The 27613-nt window shown below is 37.2% G+C and overlaps 1 protein-coding gene across 3 annotated transcripts in view; it reads left to right on the top strand.

Annotated features, from left to right (window-relative positions):
* The window catches only part of LOC144976313 (FH1/FH2 domain-containing protein 3-like), a 188572-nt gene that overhangs the window by 149658 nt on the left and 11301 nt on the right, over positions 1-27613 (top strand). For 2 of the 3 annotated variants that reach the window (XM_078920509.1, XM_078920510.1), the window contains exons 9-24: positions 241-346; positions 2203-2297; positions 3051-3257; positions 3650-3793; positions 4221-4282; positions 4946-5125; positions 5967-6052; positions 7882-9165; positions 11197-12098; positions 21225-21380; positions 22008-22193; positions 22735-22854; positions 24258-24419; positions 25488-25606; positions 26656-26730; positions 27345-27537. In XM_078920509.1, the coding sequence (XP_078776635.1) occupies positions 241-346; positions 2203-2297; positions 3051-3257; positions 3650-3793; positions 4221-4282; positions 4946-5125; positions 5967-6052; positions 7882-9165; positions 11197-12098; positions 21225-21380; positions 22008-22193; positions 22735-22854; positions 24258-24419; positions 25488-25606; positions 26656-26730; positions 27345-27537 (4077 nt within the window). The remainder of the gene's footprint in view (positions 1-240; positions 347-2202; positions 2298-3050; positions 3258-3649; positions 3794-4220; positions 4283-4945; positions 5126-5966; positions 6053-7881; positions 9166-11196; positions 12099-21224; positions 21381-22007; positions 22194-22734; positions 22855-24257; positions 24420-25487; positions 25607-26655; positions 26731-27344; positions 27538-27613) is intronic. The other variant, XM_078920511.1, reaches the window with a different exon arrangement.

The raw sequence follows: 27613 nt of genomic DNA, 5'->3' as shown, positions 1-27613 counted from the left end.
TAAAGTACCTAATAGACCCAGCAACCCAGTCACTGCTGGGTGGACAAGGGGGTTCAGTAGAATAGCTTGACTTCACCCAGGATTTGATCTCAGTCGCTTGTGTTGAAGAAACAGCTCAACCAACTGATCAATTGGAACCCTCTATCTTTATTAACCCATTATTTAATTAATTTTTTTTTTGTGTTTTTTTGTTGTTGTTGTTTTTTTTTTTTTCAATTTTGTCCATTTCAATGTCCGCAGGATGACAAAGACTTGGTCCATGAATTCGTCAACAATGATGGGCTGGACTGTCTCATCAAAGTGGGAACTGAGGCAGATCCCAGTTATCAGAACTACATTCTACGAGGTATGGAAAGTTTATATCTGTTGTCTCTATAATGCAATATGTAGTAATCTAGGTGTGTTGTATAGGTGGGAACTGAGGCAGATCCCAGTTATCAGAACTACATTCTACGAGGTATGGATGGAATTTGGTTATAATTATGGATGAAGGGGCAGCGTGGCTCAGCAGTACGGTCTTTGCTTCGTACCTGAAAGGTACCGAGTTCGAATACCAGCTACGCTGTGTGACCTTGAGAGAGTCACATCTCCCCAGCTCAATTTGCGGCGCTGTACTGTAGAGGATGACTGGGCTATTCCAGTAGCCTCCCTTGGAATACACCCTAAAGACAAATGTTCCCTTTAGGGAATGAGATTAGCGGAAGAGTAGCGTCCCTTGATTGGACGTCACTCATAGTCTGTGACGTCACCGGCGGAAAAGTTATTAGAGAGAGGTCATGTTGGTTGTGCGCATGCGTCTCTCGTCAAGATGTGTCGTATACGTGGGAATCGAGGTAGATTCCAATTATCAGAACATTGTATTGTTTGGTTGTTCTAGTCATCCAGATGTAATGTTATTATATTATATAATATTATATATAGACTGTTGTCAGCCTCAAAGAACATGGAAGGGACATGAAACAAAATTTTTGTTCTCTATTAAAATTGACTCTTTTAATTGCACAATCCTCTTAAGAACACATATTTACCTTAACAGTTGAGATAAGACTGGATGTAAACATACGTCATTCTCTCATCTCCATTTGTCTTTAGTATTTCATTCATCAGGTTTTGATGACAAAAGGGGTAACCCGAAACATCCATGTCATCTGTCTTTGTTAGTTCCATTCCATTTGACGTTATTTATGAGAGTATTACAGAATTAAAAGGCAAATCAGGCCTATTTTATCAAGCCATCATATTAATTTGGTAATTCTGGGTGGGGTTCCTGACCTCCCATAGTGGGCAGGGAGGTACTTACTGTGTCTTCTATCCCCCTATATCTGTTTTCCAACTTGCTTTCTGTCTTTGTCTTGAAATGAGATTACTTGGTTTTGTCTTGGTCCTGGCCGGATGCCCTGGCTGAGATTGAGACAGTCAAATGTATAGTTATTGTTTTGGGGGATGAAATTTTTTTCCTTGTAAATCATCTCTCTGTTATGTACCGTATTATGTTTTGGATACATTATATAAAATTTGAAAACATTTGAGTGTGCTCCTCTTAGTTGGGACCAGTGCTTGTGTCTGGATGAGACTTTTAGGTGATCTCAAACTAAGTACTTTGATAGCGTGCTCTTGGAATCTACATCTGTTTCCTATTTGAACCAATTCCCCTTTGTCTTACCTTTTCTTGGGTGCTTTGATTGTAATTCTAGAACTTTTTCCTTTCCCATTTTCTTCCTTTTTACTGGTGCTGATATGACCTTGAAATGTTGCAAGCACCGTAAAACCCTCAAAAACAAAAACAACAAATTGGAAATTCCCTAAACCCCCACTGGTTGTTGGGTAAAATAGTCATTGAGAAAAGTGAGTGAGCAGGCACTTATGTTGAATATAACAAGAAATGAAGTGAGTAGAAAAGTGCCAGTGGAGAATAAATAATAAACACTTTGCGGCAATGAGGAATCGAACCCAGGATCCTAATGTTACAGCAACTCCACTTGGCCACGAGAGGGATGCTCTACAATCGACGTCATCCATCCCTCTCATAGCCAGGCGGAGTTACAGTAACAGTAGGGTCATAGGTTCAAATCCTCATCAGCACAAAGTTATTATTCTCTATTGTCTCCTGGCACCTTTCTACCCTCTTTGGTTCTTGGATGAAAGAGTAACATTGTTTGTCTTGATATGTGTATGTGTGTGTGTTTGTTTGTGTCTTCCCAGCCCTAGGTCAAGTGATGTTGTATGTGGATGGGATGGAAGGCGTCATACGGCACAATGCTACAGTACAATGGTTGTACACTCTACTGGCTTCTAAGGTAAGGATTTGAACAATGATGATGATATGGATGATGATGGTAATGATGATGATGGTGTTGATTATGATAATGATGTCGATGATGATGATGATGTTGATGTTGATGATGACGGTGGTGATAATAATGCTGCTGATGATGATATTGTTGTCAATGATGATGATGATGATGATGATGATGATGATAACGATGATAGTAATAATGATGATAATAATAATGCAGCACCATAAAATGACCAACCAAGATCACAGTGGCTTGTTCAAGGTGACAGCCCTTCCAATAAGTTGCGTGGCAAAGATCATACCAAGAGAACATCACAGGAATTATGACGTGGGACTCAAGAGTTTACTTCACCTCAAGTAACAACACACTGTTGTCGTTCTCTTGAATGAAAACCATTAGAATAAAGTCATGTTGAGATGTAGTCCTTCAGAGCCATTAGGCCCATGGACCAATAGTTTATCCTGGTTTCTATAGCACGAAATAGACAATAGAAATTGATTGGTACCATTTGGATAGAATACTAAGTCTATCCCAGAGTACTTTCCACCAGAGTCAACAGACCCAGCTACCCAATCACTGCTAGGTGAACAGGAAGGTCACTAAAAAAAAAAAATCTCGATTTTACCTGGAATCAATCTCAGTCCCTTTGCATGTGAATCCAGTGCTCTACCAACTGGGCTTTCAGGGCCCCCAAATCTATACTTGTATCTAAGGTCATTTGTTCACCCCTTGCCAATTATTTTCTCCTCTCAGACTCGCCTGGTGAGCAAGACAGCCCTCAAACTCCTCCTGGTGTTCGTCAAATACACAGAGAACAACAGCCTGCAGCTGATCAAGGCCATCAACTCTGTAGACAACCGTCGAGGTCTTCACCCCTGGACCAACATCATGGCCATCCTGGGGGAGAAAGACGGAGTGGAGTCAGAGTTATTGATCTATACTATGACACTGGTTAACAAGGTATGTAGCTACACACTGCCATATCAATTGGGGATAATAGAAGTTGTTTGCTGGTTGATTATTTTTCAAAAACTCTTTTCACTTCAGACGACTCGACAGATGACAGGTACTGATATTATGACAATCTAATATATATATTTCGTGTTTACTTGAAAAAGGCCAAAGGCCTAAACGTCGTTTGTTGTGTGTTGTTCCCTTATTTATGAGTCACATTTACTCCCTTTATCTTTCTCTCCATTTCATTGACTCATTTAGGCACCTCTAGTTTTTGTCATCAATGTAAAAATGCATAAATCTTTCTTATATATAATTTATTTTTTTTAGTTATACGAAGGAGTTAGGCCACAAACTCTTTAAAAATTGTTTTCATTAACTCTACGTCTAACGTCTAGGTGGTGAGTGCCATCCCAGACCAGGACATGTTCTATGACGTCACAGATTCCCTGGAAGAGCTGGGCATGGAGAGGATCACAGCCAAGCACATGAATAGACAAGGGGCTGACCTTGACCTTCTAACACAGTTCCAGATATACGAGGTGGGCACGGACATTCACCGCTTGGAGGGATAGTTTTTTTGTTTTTTTGTTTATCTAAAAAGTTCTTGAAATAGACATGGTGGCCTCACCTGCTAATATGCCCATTTTATAAGTCTGGATGGTTATTGTGTTTTGTCAAAGAAACGTCCTCTTTCACTCTGATATAATGGTCCATCTGTCTTAACGGGTGATGATGAGTATCTTATACATTCTCGAGGTGAACTTTCTTTTTTGGTGCACTTACTATGATACCTGGTTATAAGAAGAAAAATGAAAATAGTAGTGTCAAATATTTTTGATTGGCTTTTTTTTGTTAATATTGTTGCTTTTTAAAAAAAAGTTTAGAATACTTACATACGAACAGGATGTACTCATACATAATAATGTACATTCATCTTCTAATGTCTGTATTCCTTGTCCTATCCAGGGATCTTTGAAACATGAGGATGGGGAAGACTTCTCTGTGATTCCACAGGTGGAAAATTTAAGGTGAGAAACATTTTTTCAGAAAGGGGTAGGTCTATGTGTTTATTCAAAAGTTCAGTAAATGTTTGCCTCCGGTATTGGCAACTCTGGGTAAAATATCATTTGTGGTGCTTGTCAAATTTGCATTGAATGAGCTGGTGTTCAACAAGGGCATATTGTATTCAACAATTAATTGAACTGATATTTATGTCAGAGAGGGGTAAGGCACAATAGATTGGGGAAGCAATGAAGGGTGAGAGACCGCTATGGCTGGACTGATTGAATGTTAAATCTGAATGAGAAAAACAAATGACAAATGTGTGGCTAGCTGAGAAAACCCGGAAAGATGCGCAAATTTCATAAATTGAGTTATGTATACAGTGGTGTAGACCAAATCTTTCTGATCATTTACCACTTTACATTGTCTTTCTATGTTTATTAGAACCCAAGTTATGAATTTTTTTCTGAATAAAATTTGTTGCTATGGGAAACACTTTATCTTCGATTTTGGCTCATATCTCAAATCGAGGCTTGCTGCATCTTCCCGGTTTTTCTCAGCCAGCCTCACAAATGATATAAAGATATGGATTTGTTCAACATTTATTTTCTTCCATCATCATCATCTCCACTATCGTTTTCCTAATGGTAAAACCAACCCATCCTTCTCCAATATCCCAACCACTCCAGACAAGTACCTCGTATGAAGACAGAGGGCCAAGTACGCAAGTCCAAGCGTCACGACGGATCCTCCTCCACCCAAAAGTCCAGCCCAGCCGCCCCAGCCCCAGCACCAGCCCCTGCCCAACCAGCTGCAGCTCCAGAGACACCAGCAGAAGCCTTCAGGAGACGGAGACAAATGCAGAAAGAGTTAGTACTCGACATTGGTGGCTTCTTCATTTTTGTCTGGTTGGGGGGGAGGGGTGGGGGATGGAGTTTTCTTCAGTTTTTTTGTTTTTGTTTTGTTTTTTTGTTTTTTTTATATTTTTGTTCTTATTTGCGGCTTATTCTCTCAATAAAGGTAACATACATATAATATAATCAATTTGTATTTATATAGCGCCTAGTTCCAATCCAATTGCTCACTGGTGCTTGACACCAACATATCATAATACCAAGTACACACTATATTATGTCAAACTGACTTGTTAAAACACACATTGATGTGGAATAAAATACAAACTATCAGCTGAAGATTTTATAGTTAATATCTAGGGGTTTTTTTTCTTTCAGTCTTATATTATTATTTTTTTGTTACTCTCATCAGACAAACCAGCATATGAGATATTTTGTCTACTATTTTACTGTTTAATCTTTCTTCGTTTGCCTGTGTGATATTTTCTAGTCTGGAATATACAATAATTTTGATATTACAGTATAATTGAAGAGTGGTTTACCAACATTCATATTTGAGATATTGAGGATTATTTCCCTTTAAAACATTCGTCTATTATTTTATCATATTTAAACTTCAAATTCATACAAATCAAGGGAAATGTTTGTGCCAATTGATGCTTAGAATATAGTTTACATTTCAAATTTAACTCATGGATGGAAAATATCAAAAATTAGAAAGATCGACTTTACCAAAAAAAAATTACAAAAAAAATCCATGTAGATGTGACAGTTTTGAATTGTTTTACTCATTGGTTTCTTATTTCCCTTCTCTCCCAACACCATCACCCCAAACCCCCAACCATTGGGACCACAGACAAAACGCAGCGCCACCAGAAGACACAGAGCCAGTCATTCCCAAGCCCAGCCACTCAGACGGTGGAGACAGTGTCAGTCCACAAAGTAAGTCTGATCCATCATAACAATGACTAAAACATCTCTCTTTACTCTTGGCCAGGGAACCTTTACTAGCAGTAGGGAACTAAAAGTGTGATGTCCAAAAAAAAACAACTGGTTCCAATCTCATTGGAAGTGTAAATCCACTCTTCCGGATGACCGGTTGCATGCACACTTCCAATGAGTTTGGAACTGGAAGAGTAGATGGTGTGACGTCGTCACCAGTCACGCCCTCTCTGCACCATTAACTTGTAGTGACAGGGAACATAGTCACGCCTCTTGCCCTGATTCCCCACAGTCCCCACAATTGGTATTCCATAAACAGTGGCAGTGAGGGATCCAAAAAAAAATTTTAAAATTCAAACTATTCAAGTATTGCTAACATTGATATGCGTTGAAGTAAAATACTCACCTATTCTACCTGCCAGCTCAATCTACCATACCACCACACAAAAATACAAGTAACTGCCTCCAACACTTAATATTAATAAATGAAAATAATAAATAAAAGATTTGGTTAAATGAATAGATATGAATAAATCACAATAAAATTCCCTTTATTCATCCCCAAGAGGAAAAGGGAGACTGGAATAACACCAGGCATCAGTCCCAGTGCAGTGTCGCAAATTGATCTAGGGCAAGGTGACTTGCTCAAGGTCACACAGCGCGACTGTTGGTCAGACTTGGTATCTTTCGGGTACAAAGCAAAGAGCACATCCTTGAGTCAGGCTGCCCCATAGTCATAGTTTGAAGACCACTAGGTGGATGGTTGGTTCTAAGACTAGATTTTTCTAACACACTCTAAACTTTAAAAGTTATGCACATTTTTGTGTGGAAGTATGAGTGACCTGGTGGGCATAACAGTCGATTATTTTACCTAAACGCGTAGCATCATCAATTGAGATATAAAGTATATAAGTTACCTGGCCAAAGTGTCAATGCATTTTATCTGTGCAAAGCAGCGTGTACTTATTTACAGGTCTGATAACCCAAATTGTCATGGGCTCGTTGTTGTCATGGAAATATTCTCTAACCAATGCAAAACATTGTCCATTACAAATTTGTGAAATCAAGTCCATAATGGCATTCGGTTGTCAGACCTTCAAATATGTACGTGTCTGTGTTAAGCCATGTTGTAGCTGTTGTTGTGTGCTCTAAATTGCTGTGTCAAATTTTTAAAATGTTGTGTGATTTATTTATTTTTTTTATATTAAAAATGTTACTGACTGGATGATTTGTTACTGAAAACTCACGGCATGAACAATGAAAATGGATCCTGCTTGTGTGAATCGAATTTCTTTTGTAGATTTTATTGACTTTATATTTGTATATAATATTTTTGGAAAGAGGATGAATGCTTAATTTAGTCATTTTATCATTTTTCGGGGTTTTTTAAAACTTAATTTTGAACAAGGAATGGGAGTTTTAATTTTATAAGCATGAAATCAATGTCAAAAGTAAAATAATTAAATTGATATCATTTGTCCTAAAATCCTTTTTTTAAAAATTCTGGTTGAGTTCTCTATTGTCCTTTTCAATCTTATTTATTCTATTATTAACAGTAGTAATGGCATCTTTATCAACTACTCTTTACAAAACATTCAAGTCACAGATATGACTTAAACTTTAGTTTGAAACAACTAATAGATTGAACAATTTTTTTTCTGTTCCTATGGAATTTCTTTGCATTAATTTGTTTGGGATTTTTTTTCATTACTGATTGATAAACTAACAAATTAAAAGCATGCCATTAACATTAGCCATTCTGCCTTGTTTTCCTCCAATCTCCCCCAACAACAACAACAACAACAACAACCATTCTTTATACATCTAAGGCAACCGCACTAGACGACGAAACCGCCAATGTACTCTAATTAAAGAACAACACGATATACAGCTGGTGGCAGACAGACAACAGGATGGACAACAACAACCGTCATATCATTTGAATTCCCAAAAGCCAATAGATGACCATCGAGACACCTCTCCATCTTCGTCTATATCTTCATTATCCTCATCCTCATCGTTATCAACCTCATCCCATCTCCCACCATCCTCCTCCTCATTCATGTCTTCCTCATCTCCCTCCATCCTCCCAAACTCATCCTACACCTCCTTATCCTCGTCATCATCAACTGTCATCCACCACCGATCCCCGTCTCCATCGTCAAATAATGCTCAACACGACAATGTCTCAGATCCCTGCTCACCTCAAAATTACAACCTGGCAAATACACCCACCGACATTTCCTCCTGGCCTCGCCAAGACATTCACTCCCCTCCCAGACGTCTGCCCCCGATTCATTCTCCATCTTCAGAAATACCAGGCACAACGCCTAGCGAAGCCGATAGTGGATACGGATCCAAGATCCAGCTTCTTCGGGCACCCAATGGTTACAGAAAACCTTCAGATCAGTCCCAGGCCTCTCCATCCCAATTCCCCAGCCCTAACCTACAAAACACACACACTACTAGTATATCCTCTCCACCACCATCTTCACAACCAGCCCCAACCCTAAGCCCCTCCAAGAAACAGTCGTCTTATCCTAGCATTTTACAGGAACTGAAAGAATCAAGACTTCACAGAAGAACCGCTGCAGCAGCTTACAGAGAGGAAAACGAGCCTTACAGTATACCATCATCATCTATACAACCACCACCACCATCACCTCCACCACCACCACCAGTGTCTGAAACAGACGACCTACTTACAAATGAAGTTAGAAAACAACAGTTTGAATACGAGGACAACGAATCTTTACCACTACCACCTCCTCCAATTTTCCCAACCGATGACAATGACAACGAAGACCATACTCCTTACCTGCTTCCCTCCCCTTCCCATCCCAGTCAAGACATTTTGTCATCGCCATCAACACCTTCGTGGTCCAATTCTGTCCATGATGGTGTTGAGTCCGTAAAGGCTGACCCGCTAGGCCGGTCGGCCCCACGGACCAGCCTGTCCAGCCCCACACTACCCAGAAATCATGTCTTTCAAGCCCCTAATGTCCCCTTGTTCCAACTGGACAATGATAAGGCCACCACCACCAGCCCATCCCCCCTCTCTCCGCATCATCATGGTTACAACAAAAATGTCGATATCAATGGTGATGGAAATGGTAAGTAATTCTGGTTTCAACACAATACGAAACAGGGAGTTGGTTTGAAACAGTTTGACAGTTTGATGAGACATGAAGACTGAGAATTTATGTCGGTACAGACCTTTGATTGCATGAGACATGAAGACTGAGAATTTATGTCGGTACAGACCTTTGATTGCATGAGACATGAAGACTGAGAATTAATGTCGGGACAGACCTTTGATTGCATGAGACATGAAGACTGAGAATTAATGTCGGGACAGACCTTTGATTGCATGAGACATGAAGACTGAGAATTAATGTCGGGACAGACCTTTGATTGCATGAGACATGAAGACTGAGAATTTATGTCGGTACAGACCTTTGATTGCATGAGACATGAAGACTGAGAATTAATGTCGGGGACAGACCTTTGATTGCATGAGACATGAAGACTGAGAATTAATGTCGGGACAGACCTTTGATTGCATGAGACATGAAGACTGAGAATTAATGTCGGGACAGACCTTTGATTGCATGAGACATGAAGACTGAGAATTAATGTCGGGACAGACCTTTGATTGCATGAGACATGAAGACTGAGAATTAATGTCGGTACAGACCCTTGATTGAAAAAAAAAAATTATTTTTAATTAAATAATTACAGACTTAACTTTCAATCGAAAAAGCCAAAATAAAACACAGGTCTCTAGTCAGTTTTAGATCTGTTTTAGTTTTGTTTGTGTATATCTACAATTCCATACATGTAGTAACACATGACAATGCTACTAAGTTACTTTGTCTATATCAACTGACAAATTTTGGAGATAGAGACTAAAGAGATTGAGGAGGTTAGACTTGGTCGAAGCACAACACTAAAATTTCCATTTGCATAAAAAAGTATTATTTTAATTTGAATGACTAACACGTTTGATGATGTGCGTGATAACTGAAACCAGTAATGACCTGACTTTGTTTGCATGTGTTTGTTTGAGAAAAGTGGAGCAGGCACTAATGTTGATAATAATAAGAAATGAAGTGAGTAGGAAAGTGCCAGGAGACAACAGAGAATAAAAATTTCGTGGCGGTGATGGGGGTTCGAACCCGCGACCTTACTGGTACGACAACTCTGCCTGGCAGGATAAATCGTGACTCTACTCTACCGTATGAGCTATCCACGATCTCCCCGGCGGAGTTGTCGTACACTAATGTCGTGGGTTCGAGCCCCCATTGCTCCCACAAAGTTTTTATTCTCAGTTGTCTTTTGTCCCTTTCCCACTCACTTCATTTCTTGTTATTATCATGCGTTTGTTTGAGACATAAAACCATAGAAATGGATTGCCTTTAGGTATGATTTCCTCACTGATTGATGATGACAAAATTATCTCTGTCTGCTTGTCATTCAAAATCCACACAGGACAGTGTACAGCCTGGGACCACGTTTGAGTGACAAAGCTCTACAGGCCAATCAGGCTTTTTATTTTTTTCAATCCAGCCAAATTTATTTTTGTCGATAAATTGTACATTTTTAATAGAAGATTGAAGTGGCTTCCATGAAGATTATGAGGAAATCATGTTTAGATCATTTGTTTGTAAGTTTGGCAAACAATTTTTTTTTTTAAAATACAAAATGTGTTTAAAGTTTGGTGTTAATTTGAAGTATTTGATATAAAAGCATTTTTTTAACATTTGAATTTTTTAAAAAATAACCAAGAGTAGAGATAATAAATGTCCAGTGATTATCCTGGGGATGCCTTGTTGGCTACAGCTAGAAAATTGGCTTTTAAACCTTCTGTCTGACTTTGGTCGATATTGGTGAGTTAATTTTTTAAAGATGTAAATATCGGTTGTTTAAAGACAACAGTTAAGGGGAAGTTGGATGGATATGTGCCTTTTCTATGATATAAGGGTGATACCATTTGATGAAGATAAACTTTGGACAAAATATTTATATATATATATGGTCTTTACGAGAAAAATTTCAGACTTTTTAAAATTTTAGCAAAGGGCATCCCTGTTATCCAATTATTTTTTTTCTCTAACTTTGACGGCGTGTAAATGTATTCTCAGATCTCAACAACAAAGGCCCTGGCTACAATGAGAGCGGCTACCACAGTTTTGCTGAGGCCCAGATTGATCCAAACCAGAATGGAGGACCCAATGACCAGGTGGACCCATCAGCACCTCCCTCCAGCAATGACCGATGGGCAATGTACAAAAGAGGTCTTCAACATCCTGATGATACGGCCAAACCGGTTGAAAACGGCCACGGTGCCTCCCCAGCCCCAGCCGAGAGTCAGGTGAAGGGGATGTTGAATAAGTTACAAAACGAGGAAATGAAAATCCCCATGGGGCCAAAGGAAGCGGCCAGACCTTCTGGGGATTCCAGCGGACTCATATCGGCAGCTAAAGACGGATTGTCCAAACAGTTTGGGGCTGGACAGCAGAAACCAGCTGCACCAGTGGCACCGGAGCCAGAGAAGAAGACAGAGAGTGATTTACAATGGGACAGAATCCAACGTCGTCTCAAGCGTAACCTGATGATCAAAGACATGGACTTTACAGATCTGCACGAAGACGATGACTCAGATGTCTTTGTTTCTCCCGCATTTCATTTTGACGGGGTTGGTGTCCCACCTCCACCCCCACCTCCTCCAGGCTGTCCTCCCCCTCCCCCAGGCTGTCCTCCTCCTCCTCCCCCACCTCCCGGCCTACCTCCCCCTCCACCTCCCCCACCTCCCTTTGGTTCATCCTCAGCTCCCAACGCCTCCAAGCTTCCCCCTCCCCCAGGTGCTAATTTGAAAAAGAACAAGAAAACGGTGCGGTTGCACTGGAAGGCACTCTCTGGTGTGGAAAACCCTCATCCGTCTACCAAAGGAGAGGTCATCTGGACCCAGCTGGTGCCCATCACCATCGACACAGAGAAGTTGGAGCATCTTTTTGAGACCAGAACATCGGAGCTCAAATCAAAGGCAAGTCTTGTGTGTGCGTGTGTCTATCACTTACTATCGTGTGTTCTTTTTCTTATGTAACTTTAGAGTTCTAATTTGCATTTCCGATCTGTGTTTAAAGTTTTCTTAGTATTTTCTTCTTTATGATAAAGGTTTAATCTTTCCAATGTCATGACGTGTCAGCCTTGCTTCCGTGGCGTAGATAGTATTTTCTACTCTCTCTCTCTCCATACTCATATTTACCTGAATAGTTTTATAGCTTTTCTTTTCATTCCTCGAAGGTATTTTATCCTTGTTGATAATTCTGACGTAGATCAAAAAGTTTGCCAAGGGTTTTTTTTTCCTGCTTTTTGTTTGTCTTCTCATAAAAATGGTAGATTTAGTACATTAGCACTGACAAGTTGAAAGGTCATTTTGCTGTGATTCTCTGCATTGTGAAAACAGTTTAATGGAGTTTCTCTCTCTCTCTCTCTCTGCCTATAAGCTACAAAGCAGATGATGGAAATATTTCAAACTATGAATATACTTATTCTCTGCGTCTTTAGGTTATTTATAATTTTTGTTTTTCTAATTCAAATATTTCCATGATTTTATCTATCTGTTGTTGTCTAGTGAAGTAGATTAATGTGTCCATATATATAAATATGTTGTTGAGTGTCAATACTTTATTAATGATAACATATATACGTAATACGTTTCTGCTGTCCATTGACAATGTCAACTAATGGATTTCCAGCTGTCTTTGGGATCGGCCTATTGACTGGTACTCTAGCTTTTGCCTTCAGCGCTCATCAATATTATTAATTAATTGCTTTAACTTAAATGAAGCTGTATGTTTATTAATAATTGTTTTACACCGTGCTAGCTCAAATCATTTTTAACACGTTACTATAAATGATTATTTCATCTTCTGGTGAGATCTTGATTTATTTTTTAAAAAATAATTATGATTAAGAGAAGATTAATTTTTTTATTTTTTTTATTATTATCTTTTTGTTCATTGTTTTTCCGAGAAGATTTAAACAGAAACTGCTTGATTTAATATTTGCACCTAATAATAATGATGATAATAATAATGATAATAATAATAATAATAATAATAATAATAATAATAATAATAATAATAATAATAATAATAATAATAATAATAATAATAATAATAATAATAATAATAATAATGTTGGCAGTATTACATCAACTTATATGTGTGTGTGTTTGTTAATGATGTGATGTTGTGTCCAACCAACATTTGACCTGATGGCTGGCTGAATGTGGGATGAAAAGGATAACAAGTAATTTTGTGTGGATTGAGGGTTGATTTAGGTATTCTTTGACAGATGGAGGCCAGTGGACAGCTTTTGAGAGTCCTTTGATGATGTTAAAAAGTAGATCCTGGTTTGATATTAGAACTGTGATGTAAGACTGGGTCATGGTTAATGGTTGAGGAGATTTTATGGGTGTAATTGTTTTCTTTTGGGGCGTGGTTAGTAAATGGTGGGGGCGTGGTTAGTAACGAGTGGTGGCGTGGTTAGTAACTAGTGGGGGCGTGGTTAGTAACTGGTGGGGGCGTGGTTAGTAACTAGTGGGGGGAGGGTGGGAGGATCTATAACTCTGTACCAGCCATATCAGTAACTTTCCAAACTTTATCGATATTTTACACTCAAACACAGGGTTTACAGGGTGGACATGGGGGGCAAAAAAAAAAAAGAAAAAATCTCAACATCGCCCAGGATTGATCTTGGTACTTTTGCGTGCGTCGTAAATGCTCTACCAACTGAGCTATTGGGGCTCCAAAGCCCTTATATACTACAGGTTGTAGTTTTACTTTTGATTTTGTGCCTATGTCGAAGACTGTCAGTGGGACATGGACATCCAACCATCACACATGACATCACACCACCATCCATGCCAGTGTTAGCCATCAGGTCGCTATGCATCAATAGAGTGGAAAGGAAATTCTTGTAGATTTACTCTCATTCTCTTAGATTCTTGTGGTGTTGATTGTTGTTGGTTTTTTACTATCGCTAGTAACAGCTTTCATTTCTTGAAATGGAACTTAAAATTCAGTAATCATTGTTTGTCTCATTCTCGTAGTATTGAATGATTTAGTCATGTGTGTTATGAAATTTCAATTTTTCTATCATTGCATCATCATCATCATCATCATCATCATCATCATCATCATCATCATCATCAGCCAATGGCAACACACACTGTGTAGTGATGCTATAGTGTTGTAATGATGTATTGTCAATGACAACAACTGACGTAATTATCATTAATCCATTGTTGTTTTCTTCTTCCTTTTGACACGGTGTGTGTTACACACTTACACACACACAAACACAAACAAACACACTGTGATTGATTGATTGATTGACGGCTTGAGTCTTCTTCCTGACTCTCATGTGTTGTTGCATGCTCTATGCCTTTCTCACTACCAGGATGTGGTAAGCTATTCGTCCTATGGGACTTTTTTATTTCCCTTTTTTAATCATTAATTAATTCCATGTTTGGTAAATTAAAAAAAATATCTATGTGTGTTTTTGTGCTTTTTTAAAAAATGCTTTATACATGTGATCAGTACTCACAATCTGTAGCAGAAGGTAACGTGGGCCGTAATTGCATGAAAGCACATTCTCGTAAAAATAGACAATTTTTATACAGTATTTCATATTTTTAGGGTTTAAAGCCCTGTCAGACATCATTTTTTACAGTGTAATAATATTCAAATCTTAGTATATAATTTGCCTTTCCTATCATGTGCTTGTGTTTACAAACTGTGACATCCATTCCCACAAAACTTTAAGAATTTGGCTTTTGTGGTGAAGGCGGCATGAATAGGTGGTGGTGAAGATGACATGAATAGGTGGTGGTGAAGGCGACATGAATAGGTGATTCTTGCTTGGCAAAATATCGACCAATCAAAAAGATTTTCAAATACAGGAATCAACGTGCACTGGAAAAATATCGAAAATGAAAAATGTACGTACCTTCCAAAACAGATTGTCTGATTTGGTCACTTTTTATGTCATTTGAGATTTCATTAAAAAATCTTTGTTGATTTCATTTTCTTGTCAGGTCTTCATTGTCATTTCTGTCATGAAATTATCATTTACCAGATTTCCATTCACTTTCCTCTTTTTATCATTTATTATCATGGAAATTATTTTTTACACATTGAATTCACAAGGAATCGTGATCAATAAAGATTATTTTAGTTCTAAAAATGTTGCAAGTCCTTTGGAAATGTGTCATATTTCGTTCATGCAATCAGCATTGATATGGTGTTGTTGTCAACCACAATGAAAACCGCACCGTTTAAAATCCAAGTCAATGAGGGGGAATTGATTTAATTTATTCACAAGTGGAAAATTTAGATTTTATGTCAGGGACTTTTATAATGTGTTTGACTTGGGTTTTAAACGGTGCGGATTTTCATTGTGGTTGACAACAACACCATATCAATGCTGATTGCATGAACGAAATATGACAAATGTCCCCTCACCCTCCCCCCATTCCCCCAACATTCTTATCCTCTCATCCATGAAAGATTTGATAAGCTTAGATTACAAACTTTTCCATGAAAGTTACGATTTTCCATGATGACCTCTGTTTTAAGACTTAGTGTAAACGATGTTTTCAGCACTGATATGACATTAACACGCCTTCACTAGACTTGCAATGTTGCGTTGCTGTTTTTGTCTTGTTTTGGTTTTTAATCATAAGTTGTCAGAGAAGATAATATGTAAATAAACACGCTAAGATTTCCCACAATGTCTTTCCTGACCCACTCACCATTTCACAACATTTCCTCTAATTGTTACTAATGAAAGATGTGATAATGGAAAGGTTTCATCAGATGGGAACAATACAGGCAGTGAACGTTTCGGTACAAACCCTTTGTCAGCAAACCAATAAACAAAGGAACGTTGAAACCAACAAAACAAAATGTAGTTAGATTTTGTAGCGTCTTTATTACTCCATCTAGAATGCAGATGCTGCAAATATCAATAAATTTGGTTTTATTTGTTTTCATTGCTCCTTTCTTTATCATTTTTTACTGATGAAGGATTTGTACCCGAAACGTCCACTGTCTGTACGGTTTCCATCCAAAGCCTTTTCCTTTTCCCAGTTTCAATAGTATTTTTACCATCCCAGGCTTCAGACCCCCCCCCCCCCCCTAATAGTCCCATCTTTACAAACATACAGACTAGGACCTTAACACTTCTAGTTGTGGCTATGGTACTCTAGTCTGCTTTCAAGATAACGATAACTCCTTCTACCTCTTTGCTTTTCTTCATAATTTCATATGATAATCCACGTCATTCTACACAGCCATAAGATGTTTATCCAGGTTTCTATAGCATTAAAAACAGGCTGTAACTGTAGGCAACAACAGTGTGACCCCAAAAAAACTGGTTCCAATCTCATTGGACTAGACTGCTTTACCAGTTAATGCCATACCCCGGAAAATATTATGTTTAAAATTTTGGTCAGAAATCTCGTCCTTCAAAGGTCGACCCTTTAAAATGACGCTGAAAATTTTGGCAAAAACTCTCAAACTTGGGAGGTCCTTGAAGACTGTGCAAAGTCCCAGGTTTGAGAGTTTTTGCCAAGGTGAGGGTCGTTCAAATCAATTGATATTTGAGGGACGAGTTTCTGGCCAAATGTTTAAAATACCCATTTTTCCAAAGTACAGCAGTTAACTGGTTCAAGTCATAACCTTTATTTTGTCTCCAAATCAAGTATTATCGTCTGTATCATCTGGTCCACTCTACTATAACACCAACACGTTACAGTGAATGACATCATCAGTCGGATGGTGAAAAGGTTTCAACTGAGATATTGCTAAGGTCAATTTTTATACAAAATGAATTCTTGTCATAAATGATTAAATCAACCCTTTTTGTACATCTTCGGGAAATATCAAAGCTTAATTTCACTTCTAAATATTTTTTACAGCTAGTCAAGTTGAAAAAGTATGAAATTTGAGAAAAGTTGCTGGATACCTTTCCCATACATCTGACCATAACTTCATGAAAAATCACCCGATTTACCTCAAATAAAGATTAAAATGCTCTGGTGAGCATATTCTTTCAGAAAATGCACACAAAAAATATGCAAATCCAAAATGTTCACCTTCTGACTGATGACGTCATGCACTGACACAACATGTCATGACAGGGCTACATACGTCTGACCAATATTTTATATTTTCTCCCTCATCCATTTGTGGCTTTTCTTTTTGTTTTATGTCTTTCCATTATTAACCCCCAACCCAACTGATGACTGTAAGTAGGTTTTTTACCATCCGCTGGTTTTGTTTTGGTTTGGTTCTTTGTTTTGGTTCTTTTTTATTTCTGACGCTTTCATGTTATTCTTTCAGCTTCTATATATATTTTTACTTATTTTATCAAATAATTTATGATGATTTTAAGCGAGCGTGAAATACATGCAGACTTTATACAGTCTTCCCATTGTAGAACTCTTAGGGTTTTCGTTTTTATTGAACTATTGTTTGTTTTGGTTTTTAAGCTTTAGCTTCATTCATTTATTTGTTTTGTTCGATTTTTACTTTTTATTTTTTCATTTTTCTGTTTCCGAAATATTATTTAGTAATTTAGCCACGATTTCACCCTTACGTAGCCAGAATTATTTTTTTAGCATTTATTTCAGTCCTCCTTTGTGTCATTTTTATGCCTGTTTAGTTATTTTTTTTTTTTGGGGTTGTTTTTTTTTTTGGTTTTGTTTGTGACATTTTGTTTATTTTTTATTTATGGAGTTATTTTTATAGGGGGTGGTTGGTTTGTTTTTGTTATGATGGGTTTGTTTTTTTTGGTATTGTTTGTATGTGTGTGTGGGGGGGGGGGGGTTGTTGGTTATTTATTGTTTTTGTTTGTTTTATGTGTAAATTCCCTTTACTTTTTGTCTTTTTATTTCTACTAGCTTTAAGACAGTTCATTTTATTTTTCCTTCATTTTCTTTCCTCCCCAAGTAGCCTTGAACCATAAATTAGTAAAGCTTATGGGTTTTGGTTCCTATCCATTCTTTCCTTCTTCACATTAGTGGTCGGACACTTAGAGCAGATAGTCCCCTAGTTTGTGGTGATGACATTGTAATGATATCCAGTTTGAATCCCTTTGATGGCTTGGCTGGATGTGAAATGGGGGTTGATTCATTTAGTTCTTTTACAAACCAACAGAGAGATAAGAGATAAGGGAAATAGATTGGAAAAGAGAGAGAGAGAGAGAGAGAGAGAGAGAGAGAGAGAGAGAGAGAGAGAGAGAGAGAGAGAGAGAGAGAGAGAGAGATTGGGGGACGGGTTGAGAAAAAGAGAGACCAAAAGACAGACATATTTTCATTTCACTAGAACAAAAATTACAGGATTACCTCTCTTGTTAATCCTGAATTATCCGTCCTATTTTGTTTTATTGAACCGATGGCATAATAAATTATCTGTATAGACTCGTAGACAATACTTATAGCAAGAAAGAATTTAAAGTATGCTCATCAGAAGGAATTGAAATTATTGTTCAATCAATAGTCGCAGGGTCCAGCTTTTTCAAGTTTACCATGTATGAGCGAAAAAGGAGAAAAAAATCGAGAGTCTATGGATGGTATATGAAACAATTGAAACAATGGATGTTTGGGATGCAATTCCTTTAAAGGGTTCATTCATTCTTTTCCTGTCGTTCTTTTCCTGATACTTTTTCATATCGCGTATATTTCATGAGAAACCAAAAGTTTAAATCATTCATTGAACTCTCGTCTTGTAGGTGTTTTTTTTTTTGTTTTTTTTTTTAAAACAAATTTTCATATTGATGCGTTTTGAGGGACATATTGGTATTAGTAGATTATTGATTTGTCTTCAAAGATCTTTTTGATAATAGCTATATATATATATATATATATATATGTAGTTGTTTTTTCAATTTCCATTTTATCTTATCTTATCCCTCCTCCTCCATTAATCCAGTCTTTTGTATTGCTAGGATCTTTGTTCCTTAATCACACATTGGAATAAGTAAGACATTGATTTCCATTTATACAGGCTTGTTGAGAAATGTTTCAGCCAAAACTAAATTCTGATAATTTGATTACTGTTTGGTGTATTGACATTGAAATGGCAGGCATGCCTACCTTTCTGGAATTCATGATTTGTCATAGAAATTTGAAGAAAAAAATGTTGTTCCGAAAAACATGAAAGTTTACTTATAGTCCAGGAGAGAGAAAAAAATTGACCATTTAAAATAAAATTGTATTGTATAAAATGAAACTTAAATTATTTAACTTTTTTTTATGCTGCCCCCCCCCCCCTCCCCCTCCACCTCAATTTTTTCTTACACTTGTAGAATGCAGACCTGCCTACTTGAAAATTATTTAAACATTCATATTTATAGTTGTTATGGTAATAATAATAATAATAATAATAATAATAATAATACACATTTATATAGCACTCATTCTCGTGTAAAACACAAGCTCTGGGCACTTTACAATATAAATATCAATTTTAAGTGAAAAAAAAAAAAAAAAATTATAACAACAATAATAATTCATAGCCATATCAAGGATTCATATAGAGTCAAGAAAAACAAATACAGTAAAAATGTGTCTTGAGATTCTTTTTAAAAGTAGGTAAAGACTTGCACTCCCTCAGACCACGTGGTAGTTCATTCCAAATCTTGGGGCCGAAACAAGCAAACGATCTATCACCAAATTTTGTTCTTGATCTTTTTTCCGAAATTTTCGTTTGGCCATTACAAGATCTTAAAGTGTAATTTTCCTTGGTAAACTATAAAATTTAACAATTTACCATCGCAAGGATGAAATAGCACTTCACACTCCTTACAATGATGAATTCTGGCATTAATTTTATTTCCAATACGTTGTCACATGACTTAGAGATGGTCATGGCCTTCTGAAATTGGAACCCACAATCTTTGGTCATAGAAGGCGGGTCTGCGAATCTACCAGTGGACAACATCATGGATTTGTGTTAGGACTGGACTACCTGTCAAATTAATGAACATGTTGTTTCAAGCTTGAAGGAAAAAAATAACGATAAGTGTTGAATTGAAAGCCTTATTTTTATTAGTAGAAGACAGATACTGTGGATGTTTCGGGTTATCCCTTTATCAACAAAACACGATGAATAAAACACTAAGGATGAATGAGATGTATTTACACATTTCTCATTCGTACTTAGTGTTTTATTCATCATGTTTTGTTGATAAAGGGGAAATTCGAAACGTCTACAGTCTCTGACTTTGTCTAACAAATTGAGGCTTTCAATTCAACATTTATCATTATTTTTTTCCTGTGAAGTTAACGGAACTTCCTGTGACTTAAACTCTAAGACATTTCCTTTCATTTGATATGTATTTTAATGTTTTAAGGATGTATCGTTATTGATTACTGAGTCGTGACCTTTGAAGTATGAATCATTTTGAATCACCCCAGCCCTGTGTAAACCATTAGGACAAAAGAACCAAAGTTTATTTCAGTTTTTATGGCATGAAACGGATAAAAGCAATTGCTTGCAACCCTTGGGTTAGGATGCTAGTCTATTGCAGAGTACTTTCTACATGATCTAACAGACCCAGCTACCCAATCACTGCTGGCTGGACTGGGGGGGGGGGGGGGGTCAGAAAGAAAAAGTCTCAACTTCACCTGGGATTGATCTCAGTTCTTTTGCATGGGAAGCGAGTGCTCTACCAAGTGAGCCATTTGCAACCCCAAAACTTGTGTTATCTTCTTGTGTTTTGTTGTGGAGAAGGAATAGAAATTGTTACTGTGACAAAAAACTAAAACGTTACACTTCTGGTTATTTTAACTTTGCTATCACATTTTTGGCATCGGGTTCACCCCGACATAATACTGTTTTGAAATGACGGGTCACCAAAATATCTAGTGTTGTCTCCTTGTGACAAAGTCATCTGGTTTATCTCCATGACAAGAACTCAATCACTGTGTTAATTTGTGTGCACTGTCATGTCAATCTGCCGTCTTAAGGTAAAAGACAGTATGTTTACTTGGAATAAGAGGCCACATACGGTCTTTTTCCTTGAAATGGCAGAAATCCTGTCACTGTACGCTATATGTTAACATACATCTTTCTCACCTTCTTTCTGTGACTGACAGCGTCAAGACACCAGTGGCAAGAAAGAGATAACAGTCTTGGATCCGAAGCGGTCCAACGCCATCAACATTGGGTTGACCGTCCTCCCCCCACCCCGAACCATCAAGGCAGCCATTCTCAAGATGGACAACTCCATCATGAACAAGGAAGGCATTGAGGTACGGAGGGAAACAAATTATGGCGGTTGTGTTGTGTCAATTACTGTAGATAATAAAGTGAAAACTCGCCTGCTCGAAGCTGTGGACTGTAACAAGTAATAAAGAAAAATTAATAAAACAGCTTAAAAATCATCCATCTGGTTTTCAGTAATGTATTTATAGTTTTTATAGTTTTTTGTTGTTGGCTGAAGAAGGGTTTTGAGCCCAAAACATTTCGTGTCTGGTATTTTGTTCTTTTTTATTAAAGCTGTTTTCTTCATTTTTGTTTGTTACTTTTTATAGATAGTAAATATTTGATTTTTAACAAGTATTGTATTGTAAAAATCATTTTATAACAGCTTATTCTCATATCTAAGAAAAGTAAAGTTAGAAAACGGTAAGTTTGAATGGACTATAACCATGTCGGCCATGACTATAACACTATAGATCATTGGCTGGTCCATCACAGCATCAATTGGTCAGATATATCAATATTTATATCACCTATATTGTGATAGGAACCAACAAGAAAGGGGGTGATATAATAATAAAAGGTTAAATAATACGACGTCCCACACATTTGGAAATCGTATCATTGGATTTCTTTAGAGAAAACAATTAAGAATTGCTGTATGTTGTTGTCGACAGAAAATCCTTCACACGATGATTCCAACCGAGGAGGAGAAGTCTCGTATCCTGGAGGCCCAGATGGCCAATCCAGACATTCCCCTGGGAACAGCTGAACAGTTCCTCCTCACCCTGTCCTCCGTCTTTGAGTTGGAAGCCAGACTCAAGCTGTGGCTTTTCAAACTGGACTATGAAGTTACTGAACAGGTAAATTCCCACTGCCGTCTGTCTGGAATTTTAGTCATTTTAGTTTTTTGTTTTGTTTGGGTTTTTTTGTCGTTGTATTTTGACTTTCATGTATATTGGGCATTAATGTCTGTTTTGTAATAGGATAGGAAACGTGTAAGAAAAAGAAAAATAGTGGTTTGAACTCAAGACCCTATTAATTAAATTAAATTAAATTAAATTGTGCTTTATATAGCGCAATATCCACTAAATGTGCTCAAAGCGCTTTACAAGGGGTCCCTGGTCAACAGCAACATTTAACATGTAGGACGGGACATGACGCCTGTAAGGCGATATTACACTTTTTCGAACAAAGACAATGCTGATAACGGCCAGGTACTCATTTTACACCTCAGTACGGTGAGATAATGTGAGTAAAGAGTGTCATACCACAAGACCACATAGCCTAATGTCAATATCAAAGCAAGCCGATCATGGAAGCAACAATTACTTTTTTTTCCTAGTACCAAAGATTTTGGTATTTTATTTAGAGTTAATTTTGCTCTTATTTTTCTCTCTCCAGGAAATCTCCGAACCTCTGATGGACCTCAAGAAAGGCATCACAGAGTTACAGAAAAACAAAACGTTCCGTTGTATCCTCTCGGCCACGTTGGCCATGGGAAATTTCTTGAATGGAGCATCTGTAAGTTACACTGGAGTCAGGGTGGCCATTGTAGGGCTAGTTGTGTCTTTGTACACGATTTGTGAGGCTGGCGGAGAAAACCTGGGAAGATGCGGCAAGTTTTAATTCGAGATACGAGCCAAAATCGAAGATTAAGTGTTTGCCATAGCAACAAATTTTATTTAGAAAAAAATTCATTACTTGGGTTCTAATCGACATAGAAAGAAAATTTAAAGTGGTAAATGATCAGAAAGATGTGGTCTACACCACTGTATACATAACTCAATTTATGAAATTTTGCGCATCTTTCCAGGTTTTCTCAGCTAGCCACACATTGGTCATTTAACATGACAAGATAAAGATCTGGAAAAACAGAGAGAAAAGTACAAGAGACAAAAAACACAAATCCTTTTGGGGATTTTTTTTTTCTGTTTCTTTCTGCTTTTGTCTGGCACTGTTTCATCCACACTTTTTCACATCTTTATCTTGTCATGTTCAAATTTCTGATGTGGGCTTTTCTACAAAATCGATTTGTATTTTTGAATAGAAAATTCAGATAACTAAAGTTGGATATAAATAAAATTCTATAAAATCTCTGGTTTCATTCATTTGTCATGTCAGGATTTTAAAAATATTTTTTAAATATTTGACTAAAATAATAAAGTGAAAATGCTGCTTGAAGCTCAGAGGAAAAAATATAGATAAGTATTGAATTGTACGCTTCAATTTATTAGACGAAGACAGATACTGTGGATGTCTCAGGTTTCCCCTTTATCAACAAAACACGATGAAAAAAACACTGAGGACGAATGAGTTATGTGTGAATGGCATACTTAAGGTGAATCAATGTGTTTCATTCATCACGTTTTGTTGATAAAGGGGAAACTCGAAACGTCCCCGGTATCTGTCTTTGTCCAATAAATTAAAGCTTACAATTCACTAGTTATCTATATTTCATTAAATAATCCAGGCAACAACTACTGTGTGAGCCCTAGAGGTTAAAGGTTCTTGGTGAGGAGAGATGATGGTCGTCGGTATGATCCAGCCATCATTTGACTCTTTGCAATCATCCATTTTAAATTTTATTTTCATCATCAGCTAGTCCCATATTTATCCTTGACAAAATTTCAATGAGTTTTTCTTGTTTTGGAATGTTGAATGTTGGGATATTTGATAATTCCATGTTTATGGTTTGGAATGTTGAATGTTGGGATATTTGATTATTTGATAATTCCATGTTTATGGTTTGGAATGTTGAATGTTGGGATATTTGATTATTTGATAATTCCAGGTTTATGGTTTGGAATGTTGAATGTTGGGATATTTGATTATTTGATAATTCCAGGTTTATGGTTATTTGATAATTCCAGGTTTATGGTTTGGAATGTTGAATGTTGGGATATTTGATTATTTGATCATTTCAGGTCCATGGATTTAGTATAGAATTCCTCCAGAGAATCCCCGAGATCAAAGACACGGTCCACAAACACTCGTTGTTACATCATCTGTGTACAGTCATCATTGAACAGTGTCCAGACTCCAGTGACTTTTACTCTGACATTGGACCCATCACCAGGTGTTCTAGGGTAAGTCGTTATGGTTGAACTGTTATACGTTATGGTTGAATCAGACGTTATGGTTGAATCATGACACGTTATTATGGTTGAATCATGACACATTATGGTTGAATCATGACACATTATGGTTGAATCATGACACATTATTATGGTTGAATCATGACACGTTATTATGGTTGAATCATGACACATTTTGGTTGAATCATTACACGTTATGGTTGAATCATTACACATTATGGTTGAATCATTACACATTATGGTTGAATCATGACACATTATGGTTGAATCATGACACATTATGGTTGAATCATGACACGTTATGGTTGAATCATTACATATTATGGTTGAATCATTACACATTATGGTTGAATCATGACACATTATTATGGTTGAATCATTACACATGGTTTAATCATGACACATTATGGTTGAATCATGACACATTATGGTTGAATCATTACACATTATGGTTTAATCATGACACATTATGGTTGAATCATGACACATTATGGTTGAATCATGACACATTATGGTTTAATCATGACACATTATGGTTGAATCATTACACATTATGGTTTAATCATGACACATTATGGTTGAATCATGACACATTATGGTTGAATCATGACACATTATGGTTTAATCATGACACATTATGGTTTAATCATGACACATTATGGTTGAATCATTACACATTATGGTTTAATCATGACACATTATGGTTGAATCATGACACATTATGGTTGAATCATGACACATTATGGTTTAATCATGACACATTATGGTTTAATCATGACACATTATGGTTGAATCATTATACTACACAGAGCATACCTGACACTTCAGACAACTCAATTATTTTATATAGATACTGAAAATACACAGTAGAAAATGGTTGTAAAGAACAAACCCATGTATATAAAAATAGGCCCTATTTTATAACGGGGGGGGGGGGGGGGGGGGGGAATTGAGCACAATGTGCGTTTATTTTTTCTATCAATTCTTTTCAAAAGTGAATTCATTATTATATAAAGTGTGTTTTACTGTACGTGCCATGTTTTTTTGTGATCCCCCCAGGTTGATTGGGATGAAGTAAATCGTAAACTAGACAAGCTGGAATACGACTGCAAGGCATCCTGGGATCACTTACGTGCTATTGTCAAACATGACGGCAGCTCTACAGACCTCAAGGGAAAGTCAGTATTAAACCGTTGTCTTTACCTTCACTATAATAGATATTTGTGATTAAATAACTCTAATTATTTACTCTCAATCACTTTCCTAAATCATACTAAATAACAATAAATATTGAATTGTACGCTTCAATTTATTAGATGAAGACAGATACTGTGGACGTTTCAGGTTTCCCCTTTATCAACAAAACACGATGAAAAAAACACTACAGATAAATGAGATAATGTGATTGTGATAATGGCGTTGTTAAGGGGAGTAAACAAAAACATTAAATGTGATTGTGATTGTTTGTAAGTTGCTTACAGGACTGAGTTATCACCCAACACAAACACACACACACACACACACACATACTTCGTAGTGCCTTCTGCTGTCACGACTCTCCCAGCTGACATCCCGTTTCCCACTCATCCTCTGTTCCCTTTCCTTCCTTTCAATGTGTATATTATCTCATGGGGACGGGACACTCACCGTATTCATACTAGTGAAAATCATCAACACCATCACACTATTGATGACCAAACTGTCTATCTTCAATCTTTATTACTACATGATAAATCTGAATAAATCATGCTACAAGTGACGTGTAAGAGAGTGGCTGGGGCTGCCTGAAACCTGGCATCGTGAAATAGTTACCAAAAGTGAAAATGGAAAGGTAAAGGTCTGGAGAAAACTGTCAATGAAACAGTGCCAGACAAAGCAAGAAAAAAATACAAGAAAAAAAACCATCCCCAAAATATCAGCCTGCCTCGACCAAGGCAAGACACTGGATACAAATATGAATGAAAATGTTACTGCTTATAAATATGGTTATTATTCTAAATATTTTAAGTCCTGCTTTCTTACTAAGGAATATTCTATTTCCTGTCCCATCATTGTTACAACGCCATTCTGACATCTCTCATTCATCTTTATGAGTGACACAATCATCGTGTTTTGTTGATAAAAGGGAAACCCGAAACATCCACATTCATTTATTAAATGGAAGCCTCCATTCCATTTCCTATTGCTATAAATCCATGATTGATTTTGATGATTTGTTGTTGGACAGAATGTCATTATTCCTGTCGGATGCAGCAGAGAGAATCATGATTCTGGCCATCATCTACAGAAGGATTATGAACAGGTTGGTGTGCTGGCATCGTTAGATTGGTTATATTATTATATCTTACATCATCTCCTACTCCCAAATGTTTATAGATTACTCTTCAAGGTCATTCAAGTAGACACGTTGTTTGTAAAGCAGTCAAGTAATTCAATGATAATAACAATAAATGACGTGAATAGAAAAGTGCCAGAAGACAATAGAGAATTAGAACTTCACAGCGATGGGGATTCGAACTCTAGGAGTGGGGATGGCTTCAACTGTAGAGCTACCCAATCCTGGCCAGGTGAAGTTGTACCAGTAAAAGGTTGCGGGTTCGAGCCTCAAGCGCCGCAAAGTTTTTATTTCCTGTTGTCTTCTGACACTTGCCTACTTACTTCATTTCTTGTTATTATCAACATAAGTACCTGCTTCACTCAATTGTCTGAATTCAAAAATGATATCCTGGTTGTTTTCTTGATCTGTCTGGTCTCCTCTTTATCTAATCATTTCATCTTACTTTTTTTCCTTGGCGCTTATATGACTTGATTTGTGGTGCAAGCACCCTTAAACACTCAAAAACAAACTAAAATAATCATATTATATCTTTTCCTTTTCCTCCACTCCAACCTTCCACCTCCTCCACCCCACCCCAGATACAACAAACTGTTACTATTCATGGGATTCCAAGTCCACGACGCCAGAGACATGAAAATCAACCATTTCTGTAAAGTCCTGAGTGAGTTTGCCCTAGAGTACCGGACCACGCGAGACAAGGTCATCCAGATGATGCAGAAGAAAGCCAACCAGAGGGAGAGGAAGAAGACCAGAGGGAAGATGATTGTTGATGTGAGTCCCTGGCTGGGGAAAATATTTACACATATTCTACCTTTTGGTCAGGGCTTTTTTATGATGTTTTTTTTTA

The sequence above is a fragment of the Berghia stephanieae genome, chromosome 7 (assembly GCF_034508935.2).
Source record: "Berghia stephanieae isolate SIO BIC M18660-M18661 chromosome 7, UCSD_Bste_1.3, whole genome shotgun sequence".
In the NCBI taxonomy this organism is placed as follows: Eukaryota; Metazoa; Mollusca; class Gastropoda; order Nudibranchia; family Aeolidiidae; genus Berghia; species Berghia stephanieae.
This window is presented reverse-complemented; position numbering and strand designations above follow the sequence as displayed.